This window comes from Gadus chalcogrammus, chromosome 4 (assembly GCF_026213295.1).
Source record: "Gadus chalcogrammus isolate NIFS_2021 chromosome 4, NIFS_Gcha_1.0, whole genome shotgun sequence".
Taxonomy (NCBI): Eukaryota; Metazoa; Chordata; class Actinopteri; order Gadiformes; family Gadidae; genus Gadus; species Gadus chalcogrammus.
The window spans coordinates 35,630,968-35,658,346 of NC_079415.1; the positions used below are offsets into that span (position 1 = coordinate 35,630,968).

Sequence of the window (27,379 nt, forward strand, 5' to 3'; positions counted from 1 at the left end):
CAAAAGCTCTTCTACAGATTAAAGTGATAGGAAATAGGATTATTCTCTACACTTGATCGTTGATGATGGTTAATCTGCACGCATGAAACACACGTCATAGAATAGACACTATTCGTAATGTATTCATTCGTAATGTCGAAGAAGATAATCTAACCTATAAAAAATCTGGCGTTGGCCTCAAAGAAGAGTTAGGGAAAAACCAATGTATATTCGAAAATATATGGAATCGGCGTAAAGCCACGTTACTATGAACTGGAAGGTAAGATGTGTTTATCTTAATGCACAAGGGACAAACTGTTGAATTTTGCTGTATGATGGGCATGGGTTTTTAGAATTATTGATCTGAACTAGAAACAATATTTAAATGAACTATCAAGGTTGTTCGTTTTAAGGACTTTTTTTATGTTGTGAGTGAACAAGTTGGTGCAACAAACGGTTTTACCTTTACCCCAATAAAGACGAGTTTAATGAGTCAACTATCTTGTTTGCTCATTGTCATTTCATATTGCCTTTTGATTTCTCTTCCAGGGGAGCTTGGGAGGATCCGTTCTAAATTTGTGGAAAGAGTCTCAGACCCAGTTATCAAAGGTCTCCTGGATGACCTTTGGCAGCAGAAGGTGTTCAATACTGAGGAAAAGGACTCTGTGATGGAGGGCCAGACGATCAGAGCAGACCGAGCACGGTGTCTGATCGACATGGTGATGGGGAAAGGGGAGAGAGCCAGTCACGTGATGATTGATAGTATGAAGAAGAGGGATGGACACTTATGCTCCACCCTGGGTCTGAGCTCTTCTCTTGCTGGTGTGGGTGAGTTGTTACCATTAATGTACTTTATAAAGAAACGGTCTCTGCCAGCTTTGTTTTGACAAGAAGGGAACTTCTTTGTCCTTTAATCCACTGGGATCCAGTGATTCATTATCATCCACTCGGGATTGCATTTGTGTGGAATACGACTTACCTTTTTTGAGAGGTAGGGGTTTTACTTAGTGCTGCTGTATTCCTTGGCTCAATGGTGTTATTGCTAGTTTGACAGGATCCCTTTTATAGTTTGGTAACCCTCACCTTAACCCCTCACATCCATTTCTAAAGTGGCAATACTAAATCTATATTTTGTATTACTCCTTCCAGACCCCTTCCAGAAAGCACAAAATGTTGATCGACAAGCACAAAAGGGTTTATTCCACCTCTGAAAGTAGATTCCCCAAAACAGTAACGGGTTACGGTACGGCCACACCAAACGCGTTACTCGCGTTAGGGGCGTCAAAATTCGGCATTTTTGCATAGGGAACCATTGGTATAGGCGCGTAGACGCGTTACATGCGATGAAGCGTCAAGTTAGGGGCGTTACGCGCGTCAGACGCACGTAATTACGCACGTAAACGCAGTAACGCGCCCAACGCGCCAACGCCCGGAGTTCAGAAATCTGAACTTTCAACGCTCCAACGCGTGACGCTTGGCCGCGATAGCCAATCAGCGTTGAGCTTGACCCGACGTCACTGGCAGAGAGTAGTGAGCTTGGACAGAAGCATACGGCCGACATTTTTCTTTATTCTGGGTGGAAATAGTAACATAGTTACGCTATTAAATGCGTTTATGGAAACATTTTTAACGAGAAATGTGCATTTTACTTTCATAATGTTCGCTCGGTGAATGTGAAGGATGTTTGGTTTGATAGTTATGACGAAGAGGGAACGCTCCGTTCACTTGCATGAACATGGACTCATCTAGCTGCATTGGCGCGTTGACGCGTTGGAAGCGTTGAACCGAGTAACCACCCCACAATGATCAAGCGTCAGGTTAGGCGCGTTACTCGCGTTATCCAACGCGAGTAACGTGTTTGGTGTGGCCGCACCGTTAGGGTTGAGTGACTGACTGATGGCCGTTAATGATGGAGCGCCAATGTTCGCCACGATGGTCACGTCTTTCCCTCACATAAAAGGAAATAATCTCGGAAAGGGATGACAAATGTGGACCAACATCAGTCAAGTCGTGGCATTGGATCACTAGCAGTCAACATAAAGAATATCCCAGAATCCCAAACTGTTGCGATCGATTCTTCTTTTGAAATATTAAATTAACTGGTGGAAGCTGGAATGAACCAGCATATGATGGGGACGCAGGTTAGGTACTTCATATGCAAATGCTGAAAAAATACTTTTTAGCTAAGGTACTTTAGCCGATCAGTGCTCCAGCACCAGGCCCTGCCAACACGTACAGCTGCCCTGACTGGGCCATGAGACCACTCACCGTGGGGCCTAGACTACGGGTCCCTCTGAGCTCCGGGCCCCAATGGGCCTGCACTGTAGTTACCTATAGTAACGCCTCTGGCTGTCTGTCACTGTTGTCTGTCACTGTTGAGCAGGGCCCCCCCTGCTCAACAGTGACGGGGAGGAGCATTTTGCACTTCCTGCACTTGTGATCAATCATTTTAAAGTTTATGATTGTAAATACATTTGGCCTTCTGCGTTCTTGTCTGTACTTGTGTTCTTGAGTCTTTGTGATACATCATCTGTTTCAGTCCAAGTACTGTCCAAAGTTTGCATTTTGCAATGAATGGTCAAAAGTGTTTTCTACACACCCATTTTACCCAGGATGCACTGGTTGGCATCTTGTAGGAACTTGGCAGCACAGATGCCCCTGAATTCATTTTGGCATTGGAGCGAGGAGCGGCAAGCAGCAGAGCAGACCAAGAACGCAATGTTGTTTTACAATTATGGTATCCATTCAAATTCTATTGATTGGTCTTTCAGAACAAGTCAGGAATCAATCTGCTGGTCTGATTACGTCAGGCAGTAGTGGCCGGGGGAGCTTGCCCGAGTCTGAGCTGCCCGGCCCTATGGACGGGAAGTCGTCTGTTCCACTTGACGGGCCTGGTAGCACGCTGGGCAGGGGTGGGAAAATAATCGATTCTTCGATGCATCGCGATTCTCACTAGAATGATTCTGTTGGGGGTTCTGGAATACATATTATAATCTACTATAAAGCTCATCATTAACCCTGTCAGGTAGACGGCCGGAGAGAATTTATCAATGTTGTCTTGCCGACAGGGTTGCCTTGACGGAGCTAGCGCTAACGCTCGCTTGAAAATGCTCACCATCGAGTCCGCTGGCCTTTTTAACTGTCAGCAACCAGTGGAATAGAATAACCTTTATTGTCATTGCAGAAGACAACGAAATTTGCTGCTTGCAGCTTTAATTGTTATTATAATAATTATTATTATTTTAATGAATGGCATGGCCTACTATAGCATTCATTCATGAAGCCCCTATGGATTATTCTTTCCCCAAAATCGACTTGCTATTTCTATGCAGTTTCAGACATATGAAGCATCTTTGACATCATGATATTTAAATTAGGCTAATTGTTTGCATGTTTCGTATCTTTCCTCTTTGGCGTTAAATGGTTTGATCCAGATATGTAGGGTTATTGTGGGGGTATCAGGTTAAATGGTCTGATCCGGCTTAGCTCAGGAGGTAAAGCAGTTTTTGCTTGTAACCGAAAGGTTGCTAGTTCGATCCCCAGCTCCTCCTAGCTGAGTATTGATGTGTCCCTGAGCGAGACACTTAATAATAATAATAATAATAATACATTTAATTTAGAGGCGCCTTTCAAGACACCCAAGGTCACCTTAGAGAGCATATAGTCATCATACATTTTTTAAAAAACAAGACATTCTGTAAAAAATAAATAAATAAACATAAGAAAAAACAAAACAAAAAAACAATCAAAACAATGATCAGTTAGACATGTGTGCGAGTTTGAACAGGTGAGTTTTGAGTTGTGACTTGAAGGTTGTAATGGTGTCTGACTGTTTTATGTGTGGGGGGAGGGAGTTCCAGAGCCTGGGTGCTGAACAGCTGAATGACCTTACTTAACTTAACCCTTACTGCTCCTGACGACCTGGCATGGTTGACTCTGCCGTCGGTGTGTCAATGTGTGTATTTACCGATGTAAGTCGCTTTGGATAAAAGCATCTGCTAAATACCCTAATTGTAATTGTAATCCATAGATGTAAGGTTATTGTTGGGGAATCAGGTTAAATGGTTTGATCCAGATGTGTAGGGTTATTGTTGGGTATCATCAGGTTAAATGGTTTGATCCAGATATGTAGGGTTATTGTGGTATATCAGGTTAAATGGTTTGATCCAGATATGTAGGGTTATTGTGGAGGTATCAGGTTAAAGAATGTTTAACATCATCATTACCAGCACCAAATCCCCTGACCACATCACCCCCGTTCTCGTCCAACCACACTGGCTAACTGTCCAACACCGGACTGACCTTTTAACCCTTCTGCTCACCGACAAAGCCCTCCACAACGTGGCCCCCACTTATCTCCCCGACCTCCTCCAGGAGGACAGGCCCTGCCGCTCCCTTCATCATCCTCAGCTGGTCTTCACCGTCCCGACCTCCCGCCTTAGCACCGTGGGTGCTAGGGCTCTCAGCACCGTGGGTGCTAGGGCTCTCAGCCCCGTGGGTGCTAGGGCTCTCAGCACCGTTGGTGCTAGGGCTCTCAGCACCGTGGGTGCTAGGGCTCTCAGCCCCGTGGGTGCTAGGGCTCTCAGCACCGTGGGTGCTAGGGCTCTCAGCACCGTGGGTGCTAGGGCTCTCCGCACCGTGGGTGCTAGGGCTCTCCGCACAGTGGGTGCAAGGGCTCTGAGCTGAACTGAAAGAGACACCCTGACAAGATTAAAATCTCCTCAAAACACATGTGTTCCCACTGGCCTGCTCGCTGTAATGACCCCCTACCGTGGGTTCCCCTCGTATCCCCGTTGTGCTGCTGTTCTTACCCCCTCCTACCTGGGTCTCCCCTCTGTTCTTACCCCCTCCTACCTGGGTCTCCTCACTGTTCTTACCCCCTCCTACCTGGGTCTCCTCACTGTTCTTACCCCCTCCTACCTGGGTCTCCTCACTGTTCTTACCCCCTCCTACCTGGGTCTCCTCACTGCTGTTCTTACCCCCTCCTACCTGGGTCTCCTCACTGTTCTTACCCCCTCCTACCTGGGTCTCCTCACTGTTCTTACCCCCTCCTACCTGGGTCTCCTCACTGTTCTTACCCCCTCCTACCTGGGTCTCCTCACTGCTGTTCTTACCCCCTCCTACCTGGGTCTCCTCACTGTTCTTACCCCCTCCTACCTGGGTCCCCTCACTGTTCTTACCTCCTCCTACCTGGGTCTCCTCACTGTTCTTACCCCCTCCTACCTGGGTCTCCTCACTGTTCTTACCCCCTCCTACCTGGGTCTCCTCACTGTTCTTACCCCCTCCTACCTGGGTCTCCTCACTGTTCTTACCCCCTCCTACCTGGGTCTCCTCACTGTTCTTACCCCCTCCTACCTGGGTCTCCTCACTGCTGTTCTTACCCCCTCCTACCTGGGTCTCCTCACTGTTCTTACCCCCTCCTACCTGGGTCTCCTCACTGCTGTTCTTACCCCCTCCTACCTGGGTCTCCTCACTGTTCTTACCCCCTCCTACCTGGGTCTCCTCACTGTTCTTACCCCCTCCTACCTGGGTCTCCTCACTGCTGTTCTTACCCCCTCCTACCTGGGTCTCCTCACTGTTCTTACCCCCTCCTACCTGAGTCTCCTCGCTGCTGTTCTCCCCCCCTCCTACCTGGGTCTCCTCACTGTTCTTACCCCCTCCTACCTGGGTCTCCTCACTGTTCTTACCCCCTCCTACCTGGGTCTCCTCACTGCTGTTCTTACCCCTTCCTACATGGGTCTCCTCACTGTTCTTACCCCCTCCTACCTGGGTCTCCTCACTGCTGTTCTTACCCCCTCCTACCTGGGTCTCCTCACTGTTCTTACCCCCTCCTACCTGGGTCTCCTCACTGTTCTTACCCCCTCCTACCTGGGTCTCCTCACTGCTGTTCTTACCCCCTCCTACCTGGGTCTCCTCCCTGTTCTTACCCCCTCCTACCTGGGTCCCCTCACTGTTCTTACCCCCTCCTACCTGGGTCTCCTCACTGCTGTTCTTACCCCCTCCTACCTGGGTCTCCTCACTGTTCTTACCCCCTCCTACCTGGGTCTCCTCACTGTTCTTACCCCCTCCTACCTGGGTCTCCTCACTGTTCTTACCCCCTCCTACCTGGGTCTCCTCACTGTTCTTACCCCCTCCTACCTGGGTCTCCTCACTGTTCTTACCCCCTCCTACCTGGGTCTCCTCACTGTTCTTACCCCCTCCTACCTGGGTCTCCTCACTGTTCTTACCCCCTCCTACCTGGTTCTCCTCACTGTTCTTACCCCCTCCTACCTGGGTCTCCTCACTGTTCTTACCCCCTCCTACCTGGGTCTCCTCACTGCTGTTCTTACCCTTCTCCTACCTGGGTCTCCTCACTGTTCTTACCCCCTCCTACCTGGGTCTCCTCACTGTTCTTACCCCCTCCTACCTGGGTCTCCTCACTGTTCTTACCCCCTCTTACCTGGGTCCCCTCACTGTTCTTACCCCCTCCTACCTGGGTCTCCTCACTGTTCTTACCCCCTCCTACCTGGGTCTCCTCACTGTTCTTACCCCCTCTTACCTGGGTCCCCTCACTGTTCTTACCCCCTCCTACCTGGGTCTCCTCACTGTTCTTACCCCCTCCTACCTGGGTCTCCTCACTGTTCTTACCCCCTCCTACCTGGGTCTCCTCACTGTTCTTACCCCCTCCTACCTGGGTCTCCTCACTGTTCTTACCCCCTCCTACCTGGGTCTCCTCACTGTTCTTACCCCCTCCTACCTGGGTCTCCTCACTGTTCTTACACCCTCCTACCTGGGTCTCCTCACTGTTCTTACCCCCTCCTACCTGGGTCTCCTCACTGTTCTTACCCCCTCCTACCTGGGTCTCCTCACTGTTCTTACCCCCTCCTACCTGGGTCTCCTCACTGTTCTTACCCCCTCCTACCTGGGTCTCCTCACTGTTCTTGCCCCCTCCTACCTGGGTCTCCTCACTGTTCTTGCCCCCTCCTACCTGGGTCCCCTCACTGTTCTTACCCCCTCCTACCTGGGTCTCCTCACTGCTGATCTTAGCCCCTCCTATGCATGTAACAGCCAATCATATTGCTGAGGAAAAACGAAATAGTCGTGAACATTTTAATCTGTAACATGCAGTTTTTGTCACAACCAGCTTCTCTGACCACAAGTTATAAGCCACTAAATATTATGAAGTTTATTATTTAAGGAAATATTGACATGTTCCCACTGTCACCATACACTAACTGATGTCTTCTGTTGTTTTTCTCATTCAGGATCTGCTGTCGAGTGCCAAAATAAAATCAAGTCTCGTTTAAAGGAGAATTCCTGCTGTGTGTTTGAGGGAATCGCTAAACCAGGCCATTCAACACCTCTGAATGACATCTACACAGAGCTCTTCATCACACACAGAGGCAGTGGAGAGGTCAACAAGGAACATGAGGTCAGACTGACTGAAACAGCTTTCAGTAAACCATTCAAGGAGGAAACACCAATAAAATGTGGAGACATCTTCAAACCCTTACCTGGAAAAGATAAATCAATCAGGACAACAATGACAACTGGTGTGGCCGGCATTGGTAAAACCATCTTAACACAAAAGTTCACCCTGGACTGGGCTGAAGAAAAAGCCAACCAAGAAATACACTTCACGTTTCTCTTCACATTCAAAGACCTGAATTTACTAAAAGGGGAAGAATTTAGCTTGGTGGAACTTCTTCATCATTTCTTTATTGAGACCAAAGAAGCAGGAATCTGCAGATTCGACCGGTTCCAAGTTGTCTTCATCTTGGATGGACTGGATGAGTGTCGACTTCCATTGGATTTCAAGGAAAACCTGATCTGGACTGATGTCACAAAGTCCACCTCGGTGGACGTGCTGCTGACAAACCTCATCAGGGGCAAACTACTTCCCTCTGCTCGCATCTGGATAACCACACGCCCTGCGGCAGCCGATCTGATCCCTGCTGAGTATGTTGACATGGTGACAGAGGTGAGAGGGTTCACTGACCCACAGAAGGAGGAGTACTTCAGGAAGAGATTCAGAGAGGAGACGCAGGCCAACACTATCATCTCCCACGTCAAGAAATCAAGAAGCCTCCACATCATGTGTTACATCCCAGTCTTCTGTTGGATCACTGCTAATATTCTGGAGGACATCTTAAAGAAATCCCAAATAGAAGAGATGCCCAAGACCGTGACTCAGATGTACAGCTACTTCCTTTGGGTTCAGTCGATACAGGTGGACAGGAAGTACCATGGGAGATCTGAAACAGATCCATACTGGGGTCCAGAGAGCAGGAAGATTATTGTTTCTCTGGGAAAACTGGCTTTTAACCAGCTGGAGAAAGGCAACCTGATCTTCTACGAGGAAGACCTGGCAAAGTGTGACATCGATATCAAAGAAGCCTCAGTGTACTCAGGGGTGTTCACCAAGATCTTTAAAGAGGAGTGCGGGATGTACCGGGCCAGGGTGTTCTGCTTTGTCCATTTGAGTCTCCAGGAGTTTCTGGCTGCCCTTTATGTCTTTTTGACATTCATCAACGATGGTACCAATCTGATCTCAGAAGAACCACCCACCTCTGGGGAAGATAAACTCCTCCTCCTCTACCAGAGTGCTGTGGACAAGGCCTTACAGAGTGAGAACGGACAACTGGACTTGTTCCTCCGCTTCCTCCTGGGCCTCTCTCTGGAGACCAATCAGATTGTCCTACGAGGTCTGCTGGGACAGACAGGAACTAGCTCACTGACCAATACAAAAACAGTGTCTTACATCAAGGAGAAGATAGATGGAGATCTCTCTCCAGAGAGAAGCATCAATCTGTTCCACTGTCTGAATGAGCTGAACCACCGTTCTGTAGTGAAGGATATCGAACAGTACCTGACATCAGGAAATTTCTCAGAAGAATTTCTCTCTCCTGCTGAACTGTCAGCTCTGGCCTCCATCCTACTGACATCAGAAGAGGAGCTGGACGTGTTTGACCTGAAGAAATACTCTGCTTCAGAGGAGGGTCTTCTGAGGCTGCTGCCAGTGGTCAAAGCCTCCAAAACATCTCTGTAGGTTCACTCATAACATGTATTACAATACACTCTACACAATTTACAAAAAACTAGAATATAAGGTTAAAATAATATGCAAAAGATCTCTGTAAGTTCATAACATGTTTTAATATTCTACTCATAACAGAATAAAGTTAAGTTATATAATAATATACAAAACATCTCTTTAGGTGTCCTATTAACGTTTAATGTATTACAGTACATGTAAGAGAATATTCAGAACAATAGAACATACAAGTAGTTTTCATTTCAAAACATTTTCATTCTCAACTAAAGAACTATTTAACATTTCACCTTGAATATATAATGAACGTTTACACAACTAATTATTTAGTATTTTTTTGGTTCATCTAATTACATTCCTTTTTATTGAATAACTTGAGGTTTATGTTATTTCACAGTTCCTAGCATGTTTATTTTGTGTGAAGGTTGAATGGCTGTGATCTGTCAGAGGGATGCTGTGAAGCTCTGGCCTCAGTTCTCAGCTCCAGCTCTAGTCTGAGAGAGTTGGACCTGAGTACCAACGATCTGCAGGATTCAGGAGTGAAGCTGCTCTCTGATGAACTGGGGAGTCCACCCTGTACACTGGAAACTCTCAGGTCAGTTTTACCCAATGGTCACCCACAATAACACCAAAAGGTTCAATATCAGAAGACATTTAACCGATTTACATCCAGAAAGGTTAGGTCATAAATACATTGTTTTCATAAGAATAACTCAACATATTTATATTTTTGTTGGCATGACAGTTTAGGTACACATTATATTCTTAGTTTCTTAATGATGGTATAATGTGCATGTTGTACAACATTATTATTCTGATTATCATGTAGTCAGACAGTAAAGTGCGGTTTAGAATTGTTAAATAAAGTTTAATAACAACCCATTTATAAAACTGTATGTTTTAGTGGAGTATAATGATACTTTCTGTTTGATAATTTAACATCTGTGTGAAATCTTTGTCTTGATATTTTAAGATCCAGGTTATTTATATATTTCATGTATTTAAAAAAACTGGTTATAATTTTCTCCTATAATTTAATTACAGTTCCTAACAGGTTGTGTTTATTTTGTGTGAAGGCTCAATGGCTGTCAGCTGTCAGCGAGATGCTGTGAAGCTCTGGCCTCAGTTCTCAGCTCCAACTCCTCTAGTCTGAGAGAGCTGGAGCTGAGTACCAATGATCTGCAGGATTCAGGAGTGAAGCTGCTCTCTGCTGGACTGGGGAGTCCACACTGTACACTGGAAACTCTCAGGTCAGTTTTAATCAATCTGCAGGTACACCACAATCCATATCAGAGAACAGTTATTTTACTGGTGACCACATTAATTACTTCGGCATCATAGAAATGATACATCCTGTTGTTGAGGTGGATATAGTTATAGATCGATACGCTTGCAAATTTTTATTTATAAAAAAAAAACATGGACACAAAATATAACGATAGTGTCTCCCGTGTACGGGACGGTGATAGTTGAGAGCAGGGTGAAATACGGGGGGTTTAACCTATAGGATGGGTTGATATAGAGACTTCAGGGTAATCTGGGGAAGGGTGAGTGGTCACGAGTGAGTGGGAAAGAGGAGAGAGTGGGAAAAGACAAAGGAGAGTACTTTATTCTCTCTAGAGATCGCCCAGCTAAATGATGTTGAGACATTTACTTCTTAGTTGTTTGACAGCTAAAGGAGTACGGGAGAGAGTGTATGTGGGGCCGGTTTTATTGGTGTTTCTGTTTGTGTCTGGGATGTTGTGGACGGAAACCTCAGTCTTCTCCACTCCCTATAATGGTACCGGGACTTTTTCTTGCACGTGTTAAGAGTGAAGAGTCTATTGTGTTGCAACACTGAGCCCAGACAGGCCTGCAACGTTTACGACGGCATGTCACTGACAAAAGGCGCAAGCAAACATGACTTCCCGGGTGAACAACTAACACATCTGTGCGCACAAATCATTATTGTAACTGCACTTGCGGTCAGCAGTTCTTTGATCGCGAGAGCAACAATAAAGCCTGTGAGGCAGAAACGATTCATTGAGCGCGCACGTAAAGTGAAGCAGAACTCAACTGACACACCTGCACCCACAAATGCTGTCTTTGCTCTCTTTGTGTTTTCCTTCTCGCTCTGATATTTTTCTCCTCTCAACACAATGAACGTAATATTAGATAAAACTTCTCATACAAAACAGCTAGATGCACTGATAACATGTATTACAATACAATACACAATATACTACAATAAATGTAACATTAATATACAAATTGCTTTACAATCGATTTATTTTAGAAAAGGTCATCGAATCAGGACGGCATTTGACTCCCTTTCTTTAGTAAAGGTTCGGTATGGCATCTGTAGCTAACGGAGGGGTATTGTATATGCACGCGTGGAGATACGCTTTGCTGGTCACCTAGATGATTTGCCTCTAGAGCAGACCTGGGCATTGTACGGCCCGCGGGATGTTTCTGACCGGCCCGCGAAAGATTACATGCTGATTAGAAAATAAAACATATTTATGTATATCTTATGGGTGGACTAAAACCGCATTGCTTTTATTTTGAAGCCCATTTATTCTCACAGTGCACGCAATCGTGCACGTCAACTGTGCACGTGAAATGCGTGTGATTGACAACCTGTCGTCCTTCCGTGTCACCCCTGAACTGTTGACCTTCCTTGTCACCGAAAATGTCGGCTCATGCCAAAAAGAGGAAAGTGGATGCCGAAAGCAGAACTTTCAAACAAATTTGGACTACTCATTTTTTCTTTACTGAAGTCAAGGGTAAACCTGTGTGTTTGGTTTGTGGGGAGCATGTCGCTGTGTTTAAAGAGTACAATTTGAAACGGCATTACGAGACGAAACATGCCGAGAAATACAAAAACTTTACTGATGCAGAACGAGCGCGGACATCCATGGATTTACTAGCAAAGCTAGAAAAACAACAAGGCTGTTTTACAAAGCTGCATGCAGTCAGAGATGCAGCGACCAGAACCAGATTTGTGATGGCCCACAAAATCGCCCAGAACAGTAAGCCATTCTTGAAGGGGGAGTTTGTGAAAGAGTACATGGTCGAGTCTGCAGACCTGCTATGGCCAGAGAAAAAATAGGCGTTTGAAAACATCCCGCTGTCCCGCCGCACCGTGAGGAGAAGGGTGGAGGACATCGCAGAGAATCTGGAGTTTCAGCTGCAAAGTGAAGTGGCAAGCTTCAAAAAAAATTATTTCGCTTTGGATTACAGCTGTAACGTCCGTGACACAGCCCAGACTTCAAGCTTAGGGAGGAGCTGGCAGCAATGCGGCCAATGAAAGGAACCACAACGGGGAGTGATCTGTTCACCGAGGTAAACGCTTGCATGGACGAACTGGGAATCGCATGGGACAGACTGGCAGGTGTCACTACGGATGGATGTCCGAATTTGACAGGGAAAAATGTTGGGCTTTTGAAAAGAATGCAAGATAAAGTGAGTGAACTCAACGCAGAGCAAAAATTTGTGTTCATACATTGTATTATTCATCAGGAAGCGTTGTTCAAGTCAGTGCTAAAACTTAGCCATGTGGTTGATGTTGTTGCTTCAACAGTTAATTTCATCAGAGTGTGAGCATTAAATCACAGGCAGTTTGTTTCACTATTGGAGGAGCAAGAGAGCGAACATGGTGATGTCAGGTACCACACAGCTGTCAGATGGCTCAGCCTGGACAAAGGGCTGAAAAGGTATTGGGTTCTGAAATCAGAGATAAAAGAGTTTTGTGAGATGAAAGGCAAAACCATCCCAGAGCTGTCTGATAAGGACTGGATGGCAGATTTAACATTTGCTGTTGCTGTGACTGCAAGGATGAATAAACTGAACACACAACTGCAGGGCAAGGGCCTTTTTGCTCATGAAATTCATAGCCATGTGAAAGCCTTCATGACAAAGTTGCAATTAATTTCAAGGCAACTAGGCAGCAACAATCTCCAACACATGAAGACCCTGCAAGAAGTCAAACCATCAGCTGATCACCGGCACAGGTACTCATCCATGTTAGGAGTACTGCATGGCAAATTTTCAAGGCGTTTTCAAGATTTCAAAAAGGTTGAGGATGAAATGCAGCTGGTTTCCTCTCCCTTTACCTGCAGTGTTGATAGTGCACCCACTGATGTTCAGCTTGAACTCATTGAACTGCAGTCTGATTCACTACTGAAAGAGCACTTTAAGCTTGTCACTTGTCAGCATCACTGCTAGAGTTCTACTCTGCTCTCAAGGAGGAGATCTTTCCAAACATGAGCTCAGAAGATGTTGGTTCTCTTTGGATCCACCTACATATGTGAACAGACATTCTCAGTCATGAATCCAGGTACAGATCCTCTCTCACTGATGAACATCTGTCAGCTGTGCTTCGCATCTCCACCTCAGACATTCAACCTGTCTTAAGAAAAGAACTGAAGAACACTAAAATGTGGAAATATAACAAGTGAATTGGGACACTTGATCTTTTTCTTTTCTTTTCTTTTATGCACAGTTCTGAAAACATTAAAAGTTTAATATAGTCATGTAAAGTCAAAAAGGCTATAAAATGGTGACACTTTTCTTTACACAGTTCAGTGACATGTCTTGTTTATTTTGACGACAAAGATGATGTGATGTCTTTAGAAAGCAAAGAAAATCCTTGTTTCAAATTTATAGGAAACTCAAAATCCCCTTTGTTATTAATGTGACTGAAAAATCCTTTTGGAAATTCTATTTGAATAAATGATATTTTCGAAAAGCTAACCTCACCTTTTAATTGCCAAATAATAACATACACTCTTACCAGCGGTCAAAACAATGCCAATTACTGCTTTTTATGTTAAAAAAAAAAAGTGAGTTCGGCATTTTGGCCCGGCCCTCCAAAATATTTTCAGTTGATCATTTGGCCCCCTGGGAAAAATAATTGCCCACCCCTGCTCTAGAGTGTATGATATGTTTTGGCTAGCTCTCTCCTTAGATACGGGGCAGTTATGGCCTCTATGACGGACTACGTGCTCTGATTGGCTAGGGTGTTGAGCGCCCGCCTCTGGCCTCCTCGTATGCTTCATGGTGCTGCCATCTTGTGGCTATGTGCAGTTATTACAGCTTATATGTTTGGTCCTGATCCCTTGTGGCTATGTGCCATACATTTTACACCCAATATACAAAAACATAAGGATTTAATGTATTGACTGATATATTTTTGTTTAGTTAATAAAACACAAAATTCCACGAGGTGGAATCCGGAACAGACTGAGAAGCAAGGCATATAATCCTCCGTTGCCGAGTATTCTGCTCGCGAATGTCCAGTTGTTGGAAAATGAGATGGAGGATATCAGGGCACGGATTGCTTTCCAGCGGGACATCAGAGACGGCAACATCTTATGTTTCACCCAATCCTGACTGTCCCATTCTAAACCGGACCACTCGGTCACACCAGCCGAGCACTTCCACATCGCTCGCATGGATAGAACAGAAGATTCCGGGAAATCCAAAGGCGGCAGAGTTTGTCTCATGATAAACAAGAAATGGTTTTACCCAAGGAATGCCCGCGTCCTCTCCACTGGCTGTTCTTCCCGCCAGGAACACCTGACCATCTTGAATCGTCCACACTACCTGCCCCCTGAGCTCTCAGCAATCATCACCATGGCGGTCTACATTCCCCCTCATGCTGAAGAATCCATCCGAATCTTTCCCCATCCGGCGGCTGAGTAAGGTCAAGGTCTCCCCCTCCATCCTGAGGACCTTCTACTCTGCATCCGTGGAGATCATCCTCACAGGCTGCAGATCAGCCTGGTGTGGAAGCTGCACCGCACCACACCGGGCTGCCCTGCAGAGGGCGCTGCGCTCAGCAGAGTGAACCATTAGGTTAACCCTCCCCACCCTGGAATATACATACAGCAAGAGGGGGAGGGCAAGAGCCGGGAAAACCAGGCAGGACGCCTCTCCCCCAGATGCTGGCCTCTTCACCCTGCTGTAGTCAGGCAGACGCCTACGCTGCCTTAGAGCTCGGACTGAGAGACTGAGGAGGAGCTTCTTTCTGCAGGCAGTTAGACTGCTTAACTCCGGGGGACTATAACTGGCACTCTTGCCCTTACTGCACCACTTTCTATGCACTTTTATATTTATATACTTGGTTTTTATAGCATCACCACATTAAGGGATGTCTGTTTTTAAATTACTGGTTGATTATCTATTATTTATTCAGGTTACGGTTATTTGCAAAATGAATGAGTGGTGAATGAGAAAATGAGTGGTGACCCCTTTTTAATCTCACTGTATGTAAAACGTTATTTTTGCAAACGTGACCAATACAACTTGGAATTTGAATTTGAAAATATCTCTAATAAATGATTTCAACACTATTCTTCCATTAACTTCAAAATGTTATTTTAAACCGTTTCTTGTTATTTATGTATTTAAAACACATGTTGTGTTAATTTTGTTTGAAGGCTGAATAGCTGTCGTCTGTCAGAGAGATGCTGTGAAGCTCTGGCCTCAGTTCTCAGCTCCAACTCCTCTAAACTGAGAGAGCTGGACCTGAGTACCAATGATCTGCAGGATTCAGGAGTGAAGCTGCTCTCTGCTGGACTGGGGAGTCCAAACTGTACACTGGAAACTCTCAGGTCAGTTGTCAGCCTCTTCTTCAAACTGGTTATTCTAGCTTCCAGTAAGTGCTGCTCCTGCCTGATGCATTTCTGTTGCTCTTTTCCCTGCTGACAAAACACTACCTGGTTCTACACAATGTTAGAACCTGTGAAGAAACGTTCTTAGTAGGGGTGTAACGGTACACAAAAATCTCGGTTCGGTTAATTTTCGGTACAGTAAGAAAACAAATTGTTGTTCATAATACACTTTTTTACTTTTAACAATAGGAACATAAAACAATACAAAGCTAGAATTCTGCTCAAAAATATAAATACAAGATTCTGAAATGTAGAAATAAAAATAAATAACATTGGCTCAGACTGTTTCTTTAAAAAATATATTTTCTCCATGTTCAAAAAACAATTGCAATACTAAACAGATTCAAGTTGTTGCTTGAAACTAACCCTAACCAAAATTTGAGTGTACACATGATGTACCGTACATGTTACTCCCGTATACCACAATGCAATGCGGTCGTGTTTTTCCGGAGGAGAAGAAGAAGCTGAATAACGACGAATACATTTAATGACGGAGTCTCCGGCTTTCGTTTAGAAATGACAACAATTTATTTGGGATTTAACATAGAATATTTAACATTTAAAATTAATTAAACAAGGAAATGTAATATTCAACATCAATACCACCTCCAGCTTTCCTCGTGCGTGCCCGGTTTGTTTACATGACGTGGGCGCATCTGTCTGCGTCACACAAATACCCGGCGCATTTACTGTCGCAAATGACGTTTAGAAATGTTAAGCGTAGTGTCCGAGTTCTCGTTTGTTCATTCCCTAAATAGTGCACTATATCATGAACACTATATAGGGAATAGTGAATGAGTGGATAGGGAACGATTTATTTCGAACACAGCTACGGTGTGCGCAACTGCATTTGCGGCTGCTGCATGTTCCACACATGCGGTCCTCAACTTGTTCGGTACGCCTCCGTACCGAACCGAGCACCCCGTACCGAAACGGTTCAATACAAATACATGTACCGTTACACCGCTAGTTCTTATCGTACCAAACACAGCAGACTTCTCCTGACTCTAACTGAACAATATCTCATTGAGGTGTAGCTATTGAGAAAGGAGCATTTGTTTAAGATCCAGTTTCACATCCAAGTGAAGGAACTTCTGCTGTCTGTAATGATCTCATCTCCCCACTTCCTCTTCCTGTTCTCAGACTCTCAGGGTGACACAGCTTTGTCTCCATGAAGCATCAATAAAGCTTTTTCTTGTACTCCAAATGGAATGAATACACTTTATAAATGTGGTTACTTTAGTACAAACTGCTCTGAACCAGATACAATAAATGGTGTGTGTGTGTGTGTGTGTGTGTGTGTAGCTTGTCTGGCTGCCTGGTCACACAGGAAGGCTGTGCTTCTCTGGCCTCAGCTCTGAGCTCCAACCCCTCCCATCTGAGAGAGCTGGACCTGAGCTACAATTACCCAGGAGACTCTGGAGCTGCGCTGCTCTCTGCTGGACTGGAGGATCCAAGCTGGAAACTGGACACTCTCAGGTATGGAGAGGATAGCTCACCACTCAGGGACAAAGTCTCCTACAAGTATTCAAGCTGCTGCTAGATGAAGTGGTTTGAAGAGGCAGCTGTCACTCATGTTGTGTAGAACGTTATGAGACGGCAGATGATGAAGGTGCTCTCACTTTGATTTCCCCCCAGTGTGGAGCACGGTGGAGTGTGGAGGCTGAAACCAGCTCTAAAGAAGTGTAAGTGACTGTTTGATTCATCACAACACACACTCACTATTGAGATGGAAAGTCCATCCACACAGCAGGAGGTGACGTCCGTCATTCACATGTGGACTTGTGTATACGTTTGTGTAGCTATGTTTCCCTGTGTTTATGTCTGTCTAGTATGTTTGTTATAGGTGTGTGTACGTATGTGTACATGTCTATGTATAGTATGTATGAACCAGGTCTATGGTACCAACAGTTAGTTTCCAGCCTGTATGTGAGCTCAGCTGGTTCAGTCTGTTGTTTACACAGGTGGATTTCAATGGATGTGTATCGGAACCTTTCAAAGTCTACTATCTTTAAAAGTATGTTGACTATGGCTAAAATATTCCTTAGGAGCAATGACCTCATCATGCTCAACGTTTTGATGTATAATATGTGTACGTCGCGTAAATATTACGGTAGTAGATTTGGTTCATCCATTTTTCTAGGCCTCAATGTTTGAATGGGACAGCCACTCACACACACATGGGATTTACATTTAAGTTTCACTTCAATTATGTTATTACCAATGTTCACAAATATTTCTAAAGCTGATGATGATGATGATGATGAAGAATGGTTCAGCAACTCATCATGTCCCGGTCCTGGTCCTGGTCCCGGACTATAATGAAACTTAATGTAACAATAACATCACATGACCCCCCCCCCTCATGTCATGCTCAGGAGAACAAGTGATGATGATGATGAAGAACGGTTCAGCAGCTCATCATGTCTGGTTCTCCCTCAGATGCCTGTGAACTCACACTGGACCCCAACACGCCCAGCAGAAACCTCTCTCTGTCTGAGGACAACAGGAAGGTGACGTGGGTTGAAGAGGACCAGTCGTATCCGGATCACCCAGACAGATTTTACCCCTGGCGCCAGGTGTTGGGTAGAGAGGCTCTGACTGGCCGCTGTTACTGGGAGGTAGAGAGGAAAGGAATTCTTTGGATAGGAGTGGCATACAGAGGAATCGCAAGGAGAGGAGAGGGTGTTGACAGCCTACTTGGACGGAACAACAAGTCCTGGTGTCTTGAGTGTTCTGATGGTCGTTACTCTGCCTGGTACAAATGTAGAGGGATAACCCTCAGTCTCCGCCCCGCTGGCTCCACCAGAGTAGGAGTGTATCTGGACCGGCCTGCTGGCTCTCTGTCCTTCTACAGAGTGTCCCCAGGTGGAGGAGGGTCCTCAGACACACTGACACACATCCACACCTTCTGCTCCTCCTTCACCCAGGAGGACCTCCTCCCGGGGCTCTGGGTAGGGTGGGGGGGGGGGGGAACAGGGGGGACCTCAGCAACTCTATCGGTTATACACACACACAGGACCATCTCCCTGGGCTCTTGGGGGGGGGGGCCTCAGGGGTGTGTGTGTGTGTGTGCTAGGGATGGGTCGATAGTCGATTCTATCGACTATCAACGATAGATGGATTCCATCCTCGATCGTCTCAAGCTGCCGATAAAAAGGCGATATATATATATATATATATTATTTTTTTTAAACGGCGCTGTGGTGCCTTTTTTTACAACTTAAAAAGCCCCGCAAATTGTAATTGAAATTAACTGGCACCGGTGGAAACATACTATGTAGCGCTGACCTGCTGTATTCACTCACTGCAGCGAGAGGAGAGGGGAGGGGCTCGAAACCTACCGCTCTGCTCGCACGGCGAAATGACATCCCACCCTGCTGCACATGTCACTTGAATTTTTTCAAAATTCATCCTCATTTGTATGGGAAACACTGATATGTGTAACTATTAGGGATGGGCAAAATCAAGGCCGGATTATCCATATATTCAGTCGGGCGAGTGCCCTGGGGCACCAGCCAAATTGAGCCAATGGGGGGCACCAAATGATCAGGACAATGACTAAAGCCTTAACCGATTTTTGTTATATTTTAAATATTTTATATCGGCATAATATACTAGTAGAGATAAAAACACATTCAAAATGATCCACTGATTATTAATAAAAAAAATAATTGTTATTTGGGTGTAGGGCCCCCCTCCCCCCATCATGGACGAGTCCACAATAACGCAGCGGCAGTGGTGCGAAATTATATGTAAACAAAAAATTCAAAAATGGACAGGAGAGATCACCATGAGACGCAGCGGGGGAGAAAGAGAAAAGCGTTCGCAGATGAGTCAACGGAGAATGATACAGTGCTTACCGGGAGTGATCAGTTCAAAGTGGAATGCTACACTGTGTTCATTGACAGGTTGCTGTCATGTCTAGCGAAGCGCACTGACGCATACAGGGAGCTAAACGGCCTGTTTGGTGTGTTGTTCGATACGGACATTGACAGTGATAGTGTGCGTAAACCAGTGGAGGCTTCTCCATTGAGGAGAGGGAGGAAGATCCTCCCTAAAATTGTTGAGAATAAAAAATGTAGATTGCCCCGACTATTGTAATGAATTGATGCCCTTAAATATGACTACTTTATTGCCTTTGAATATATAATGTTCGTTTCCCTAGGTAAAGGGACATTAGCACCCCCTATCGCCTAATGACAATTACTTCAGGGAGGAACGTCCTCCCTTCGCCGCCGTCCACTCCCATTCATTTTCTCGAAAGTACTGGCGGCCGGTGGATAACATGGGTTTCAATGGGAGAGAGGAGGAAAATCCTCCTCTGAGTGGGTGGGACCTTAAGGGGTCTGATTCGTGCAAAAATCTATCCGTCTGCGCTATGAACCAATAAGCAGGATCCCTGGATGTTGAGCAGTGTTGCCAGATTGGTCCAATTTCCCACCCAATTGGGCTACTTTTAACCATGTTAGGCTAAAAATTATCATTGGGCGGGAAATCTGCCCAATCTGGCAACGCTGTCGATAACAAACCCGGTCTGCATTGCCGCGGTGCTCAGTCTGAGAGACGCAGAGCAAGTGAAATCTGCAATAGCGAGATCCTAAATGCACAATGGAAACATTGGAAACGGAGGACATTGTTAACGTCTTATTACAAAAACCATTCCATTCATTCAGAAAGAGGTAGACCACTTCCCAAAATCAAGGTCATCAGAAGTAATGGCAACGTCAGTGTTGTGAGTGCTACATGGTTTGCTAGGTACGCATGACTTACTGGTAGCATTACAAGCAATTGTAACTGAAAATAAACATAGCTAAATAACTTCAGTCAGTGAGGGCAAAAATAGGCCCAATAATAGGCCCAGATTTTTCTATTTACTTTTACAAATCAATAGTAGGCCTGATTTGACTAATATGCTTTGCTAAATTTCCTTCTCAAATTACAGTGATGCCACTGGTGGCTTTGTATACATTTTGTTCACATAACTCCCTCCCTGCTATTTTGTAGTTCACCAAAACAGCCTGAAACAACTTGAGTCTCACATTCTTATGCCACCATACACCAACAGTGCAAGCAGGCCAATGGCAACCAAGCGCACAGTCCTTCCTCCCTCACTTTAAAAACCACCAGCCGCCACTGGCGTAAACGTGCAGCTGCGCTCTCCTCCACATGTCCAGACGATCTTGACAACAGCTTTAGCGATGAACTACTTCAGTTCAAAAACTTTGTGCGGGAGGAGGCAACCCGTTCACCTGAGGAGATGCTTCAAATAATCCGAAAAAATTGCATACAGACAACTTTCCCCGGCGTGTTCGTTGCACTTAGGCTGTTTCTAACCCTGCCAGTTACTAACTGCGAGGGCGAGAGATCCTTCTCTCAACAAAAAAGGGTTAAAAATGAACTAAGGACAACCATGGGACAGAAGAGTCTGTCTGCCCTCTCCCTGAGTCTAAAATCATGTGAAAGCACGCGCTCGAAGACATCATTTATTAGATAGGCCTACCTAATAAACCGTTGGAACACACAAGACCGGAACCCATGGCAACGCCGGTAAACAAACCCCGACTCCCGAGAAGCCCAATCCCTATGAGCTCCCTGCGCTACGGCCATCTGGAGGCACACAGAGCTTTTGGCCGTGATATTATATATACAATTATATCATATTATATACTATTATATATAGAGCTCCGAGAGTCGCAAACGGCAACAATCACTTTCTCCTCCATGCTGCAGTACACCCCGGACTGCACTGCGCTGAGTTTGACGGTTGAACGCTGATTGGCTGTTACGTCACACATGTCACTCAGTGGCCACGCTGTTGAACGCTGATTGGCTGTCATCACGCGAAATTCGTGTCAAAGTTGAAATTTTTCACGGCACAAATCCTCGTGAACGCGCTTGCCTGTGCACGGCGAAAGTGTGGCGCGACAAATCAAAAATACTCGCCCGATACGCGTCTATACGTTCACTTTGTATGGGATCTTGTCGTCCCGTTGCATTTTGGGTTGAACGCACTGGAGAAGTTTCAAGACAGACAGCCAAAATTGACATTTTTATTCAGAAAATAGCCGGTCCTTTTGCTTCCTATAAAAAGCATGTTTGTGACACTGGATATCGATATGGATACGTCATCTAGCCTGCATGTGGAGGGCCACATAAGGTAAGAAATTGGTTGACGTAAACTTTGCTGCTGGTTCTGTTTGCTCGTGAATCGTGATGACCTGGCCAAAGGTTACCAACGGTCCCAAGCGATTTTGATCTGATTCTGGTTGGTGCTCCAGTTAGTATGCGTTGTATATATAGATTGCAGCTAGTAGCAGCTACACACGGTGCGATTGCTATGCCAATGTGGTTATAGTTGGTTTTGTCTGATTGAGATATGTGACGACTTGGAGCCTGGTAGGCCTATCCTGACATAAATATGTTCTCGCATAACCTGTGTGATTATCCTAAACTGAAGGGGATTTTATTTGCGGACAATTTTCTTATGATGTTGTAACGAGTGAAGTCTACATTGGTCCTTCGCAAGTGTTTACTGGTGGTCAGGATTTGGCAGATGCAATTCTCCTCTGGGTGCTTGTATTTTTCTTTTTTTAATGCAGCATAACATATGCTACCAGCAGCCCTTGCGCGTCTTCAAAAGGCTGATGCTCAGTACCTCGTTTCATTTCGTACCCCCTTTACAGTCTGGCATTGTTTGTCTCGTAAACTCTGTCGATGTCAAGATAAGTGTTAAATTGCCAACACTGTTCTTTGTCCTGTGTGTATTAGTATTAGGCCTACATATCCCGAGCCAATACCCTGGTGTTTCCAACGAAAACACAAACTGTGGTTTTCAACTTTTATTGTTCGAATAGGATCTTCATAGGGCTGGCCCGAATGCCATTTTTCAGGCTTCGAATACTCGTTGGTTTTTCCGAGCGAATATTCGAATACTCGTTCCAGAAAAAAACACCATCAAAAACAACATTAATAATCCTTATATACTCCCTGGAACCGATTTTGACAGTATCTGCATATTTTGTTGAAGATTTAATAGCTTTTTGAACGTTAATTAGTAGGCCTAAGTAGGTTGAAGTTCCTTAGTTTTTCCCCGTGAAAGCGAACAGCTGTTGCTCCGTTCCAAATCAGCTGTTCTCTGTCATCTCAGCCCTTACGGGAGCTTTTCAATTCATCCTGGAACGTGCATCTTTTCAGGGAATTTGTACAATAAATCCATAACAAATACCGAATATTGATTGTCTTATGTGTCCATATTATATCCATTATATTGACCGGGTATTCCCAAGACGCTCACGCTCTGCAGCAAGCCAGTCACAGTTGATTGGCGCGGCGCTGTACAGCGAACGTAAACAAACAACTAATCTAAGGTTTTAAGTATTACTTTTCCTCCAGAGATCCCGCTAATGTTGTGTTATAAAGTAAAGGGAAACAAGATATCTATTCTTCCTCCACCTCTCTCGCTTCTCTGCTTGGTGTCGCTGACGCTTATAGTTTGCCTCCCTCGCTCTGGTAAAGTCACCTACGTGGAAAAAAAAAATAACGAAGCTCCGAATACTGATTTAAGCTTCAAATACTAATTTTCCGAACCAGTATTCGAATATTCGAATAATTTCAACACCTGACAATACACTGTAGAGCATATTGTAATGCAGCGTTGAATGGATGAATAGCTTACATAAGGGTACCCAGCACTTTTCAGACAACACTCAAGCTTATGGTTATTGTCCCCACCACTTCTAAAAACAAACTGACGCCCTTGGCTTAACCGAACGTCCCACCAATATTTATACCACTTGCTTACTCTCTATGTTTCATTCATGGTTTTACATTTATAATTTTATTTTACTTTACATTTAATTCTTCATTATTCAGGCATTACAGAACTTTCATGGTCATAAATAAAAAATGCGAACAGTTTAATTTCTTTGTTTGTTCTTAAATTGACGTAGAATGGAGCAAAGACTCCTGGGATTGGGAAATGCGTTTATCCAATAAACAGGAGGTCTAGTCTATTTTCGTAGAAATGTAGGGGGATATATGAGTGGCCCCACGTCGAATGGTATGACCCAAGATACGTCAGACAGAGAAAGCGCGCATATTCGACGGTACCGCCTTGTCATTTGTTTACCCAGGTAGCATTGCAACACCATTGCGACCTCTCATTGGCTGAATCTTTGGGAACGTTGTAGACTCAATTCATATAAATCGCGGCGAAACGAAGCTCTGTTCGTTTGTATATTTTATTTACGTGACCATATTTTTGGTTAAAAAAAAAAGAACCAGTTCTTCTTGTTTTGGGGAACCAGTTCTTGTCGTTCACGTTCGGGATTCGTTCGTTGTGAACGAATCGGTCGCGACCGACTCATCCCTAGTAACTATACTCAAAGCCTGTGTTTTCTTTCACCATATTAGCCTACCCTGCAGCGCAAAGGCAAAGGCTGCGCGCACAGCTTACGGGGCGATATATATATTTTTGAAATGATTTAGGAGTTTATGATATCAGGCTATATGATCAAACTAATGAAATATTAGAAGAGACGATTTCATATAATTATGTCGGTGTGCATTAGTCCCATTTGACGTTCACATAGAAACATCCCAGTCAAAAGGCATTCGTTTCAAAGTAGGCTATATATGTAGGCCCACTTACCAAACGCTTTTAAAGAACAATTATAACAGAGTATTGAACATAACACAAGTGTAACAGATGGCGAAGTCTTCACCAAACTCTTTTAAAACGAAAAAAAAATGCTGGCAGAGCAAATAAAATAAAAATGGGCACAAAATTGGCTAGGCCTGTTGCAGACTGCAGAACGCAGTCGAAAGAAAACGAAATTTGGATTCAAAGGAACGAAATAATCCAATGTTTATAAGCATTAGCTGATACACAATAATATAGTCCAATTGTGCAGTGCAAGTAGGCCTAAAAGCATAATAATAAATACAATTTAAAATGAAGTCCAAGTTTCCATTTCGCAAATTAAAAAATTAAAATAAATTAATTCAGAGCAAATAAAATATAAACATTTGCTAGGACTATTGCAGACTGTAGAACCAATCGAAAGAAAACCTAATTTGGATTCAAAGGAACGAAATAATCCAATGTATGCCCAAAAGCCTAATAATAAATACACATTTTAAAGTGAGTGCATAGCCTACAGGTTTCTGGACAAGAACACCAGCATATTCACCTTTTCTGGCTTCAACAAGCTCCTCAGTGGCGTGACAACATTGCCTGCAGTGCTAAATACACGCTCAGAAGGTGAACTAGTAGCGCATATACAAAGATATTTACTCCCAATCTTGGCCATTAACGGAAAGCGATTCTCGTTTGCCTTCCACCATGCGAGTGGGTCACTGTCCCCATCTAGTGCATCTTCTTGCAGGTAGGCTGTTACTTCTGCGTTTGCCCGTTGCTCCTCAGTGAGTGTCACAGGTTGCTTTGCCTTTCTCAAAAGGCTACCTAGGGAAGTTTTTTTTTTCTTAGGTGGTGGTGGTGGTGGTGGTGGTGGTGGTGGAAAAGGTGCCACTGGCTGCTCCGTCTCAACATCCTCCACTCTGACCCTTACCTGTCCGGTGGTCTGCCTCCTGCAGAATGACACCATCTCTGCCTCCAATCGAACTCTCGTGCTGTCGAGGGAAACGGCATCGATATGGTCGCCCTTGTAGCGGGGGTCGAGGAGAGCAGATAAGCACATTAATTGTAATGACGCTTCATTGTCGTATTTGTTATCTAGTTCCAGCAGCACCCCGCTTTTAATGACGGACGTCATCCGGACGTCATCGTCGTCCGATGACGAGGGAGGTTTTAAAGCTTTGTTCACTGCCTCCAGCACAGCTTCATCTTGCCACGTCAGGTTTGGCAGGGGACGGCGCCTTCTGTCGTTCGCGAAAACCCTCTTGATTGCTGCGGCCTGTTCCAGTATCGTCTCTGCCATCTTCTGCTTCGAACCCCAACGTGTTGCACAGTCCTGTTTTTAAAATAAGACTGATTAGCCCAATAGCCTGCATAATAATATTTGTCTAATCATAATAACACCACTAGCCTACTATAGGCCAAATAATAAAATCTAATAATCCTACCGTAATCAAAGCATGGTTGGGGAGTTGTAGCTCATCCTGGGCTTTGCTCAGCTCCCGTTTCCGTTGCCAACTATGAGAAAAGGCGCCGTTGATTGCCCGGCAGACCCCAAACGCACGATTAGTGCGATCCTTTTCTCCATCAAGTGCGTTGTTTATGGACACATTCAAATGATGTCCAAAGCAGTTCAACCAGGGGCATTTGAGCTCCCGGACGGCTGCAATAATGTTTGCACCATTGTCGGTTGTGATGCAGGATATCTTCTCTTCCTCTATGCCCCACTCTTGAGCGCCCACTTAGAGGGCATCTGCCAGCACATCTTTCGTGTGATTTTCTGGGACGAAGGATGTGGCCAAACACTTCGCCTCCAATTGCCAGTCTTTGTCTATATAATGGGCTGTTAGAGACATGCATGGCGTCATGTTCACGGATGACCACATGTCTGTGGTCAGAGCAATGAAAGAGGCTGATTTTAATTCGGTGACAACCGACGCTCTGGTTTCATTGTATAAATTGGGGATGGCAGTTCGGGAAAAGTATTTGCGCGTAGGCAACTCGTACTGCTTGTCCAGCGTTGCCAGCTCTTTGAAGGTGGTCTTCTCCACCGTCTTGAAGGACACCATTTCTTTACACAAATACTGGGTCACAGCTGTGGTAAACTGCTTCCATCGAAGGCTGTCTCGCTTGTATTTGGTTCCCCTTGAGAAGGCGCCCAGGATGGAGAGCTGCTGCGAGGTTGTAGCAACAGCGGAGGCCGCGGCACGTGGCGCTAAAGAAGCATGATCTGCCGGGTGATGCACTCTCAAATGAGCGTGTAAATTTGTAGTCTGGGAATCCTTCACCGGAATCATCCTTTTACAAAGCCGACATATCGGCTGGTTGACGTCTTTAGGTTCACCTTTCTCATTTGGCTTGAATCCCAAAAACTTCCAAATGGACGAAATTGCTGTCGTCTTACTAACTATAGCCTCCATTTTGTGTAACATGTCATGTGCTGTGCCGCTGGAACCGCCGTATCGAAACTTAAATCAGCGGAGGCTCACGCTGATTTTTTAAACGGGAAGGTAAACGGGTCGACGGTCGCCTGAACAGAAGCACCACATTCTGTAGATATATAGTATACTGATTCAGTCAGTCTACAACAATGGGTTTTCATAAAGATTATACAATATATCTTACACCCCAACTTTTTCTGCGGTGGGTTTTGAAAGTAGCCAAGAAAACCTTGACCCCTGCCGTTGAGGTTTACACCCGCGACTCCGTTTTTAAAACAACCTGTGAAGCTTGCAACCCTGCATCACCGTCCCCGCACTGGCAGCGATGGGAAGTTTCCAAATAATTATAATTTGTGCATTGTATATAACCAGGAATTTATGTATTTTATAACCTTGTTGGTTGTGCTTTCTTCAGGCGCCTCCACAGCGCTACGGATACTGTAGGTATAACACGCTATTTTATGTTGAAATGCGACGTAATCCAGTGTTCACGAAAACGTACACTGTCAACGTATGCTTTTGGCGAGTGGGTTGGCTCTCAGATATACGTGTTTCTAACAAGATGAAATCATTACAATTTAAATGAAGTAACGGTTTAATAACACAACTGCAGAAAACACGTGAGCTGCTAGTT

At 44.9% G+C, this 27,379-nt stretch overlaps 2 protein-coding genes across 2 annotated transcripts in view; both read left to right on the plus strand.

Moving 5' to 3' along the window:
* The first annotated feature begins 703 nt into the window (after positions 1-703).
* LOC130380668 (NACHT, LRR and PYD domains-containing protein 3-like) lies at positions 704-15,702 on the plus strand. The gene is made up of 5 exons (XM_056587945.1): positions 704-807; positions 7,224-9,003; positions 9,435-9,605; positions 10,087-10,260; positions 15,433-15,702. The coding sequence occupies exons 1-5, from the start codon at positions 732-734 to the stop codon at positions 15,698-15,700; spliced, it is 2,469 nt and encodes an 822-aa protein (XP_056443920.1). The 5' UTR covers positions 704-731; the 3' UTR covers positions 15,701-15,702.
* A 1,363-nt stretch (positions 15,703-17,065) lies between these two features.
* Positions 17,066-27,379, plus strand: part of LOC130380666 (NLR family CARD domain-containing protein 3-like) — a 32,651-nt gene continuing 22,337 nt past the window's right edge. The window contains exon 1 of the mRNA XM_056587944.1: positions 17,066-17,145. The gene's annotated coding sequence lies outside the window, so the exon portion shown is untranslated. The remainder of the gene's footprint in view (positions 17,146-27,379) is intronic.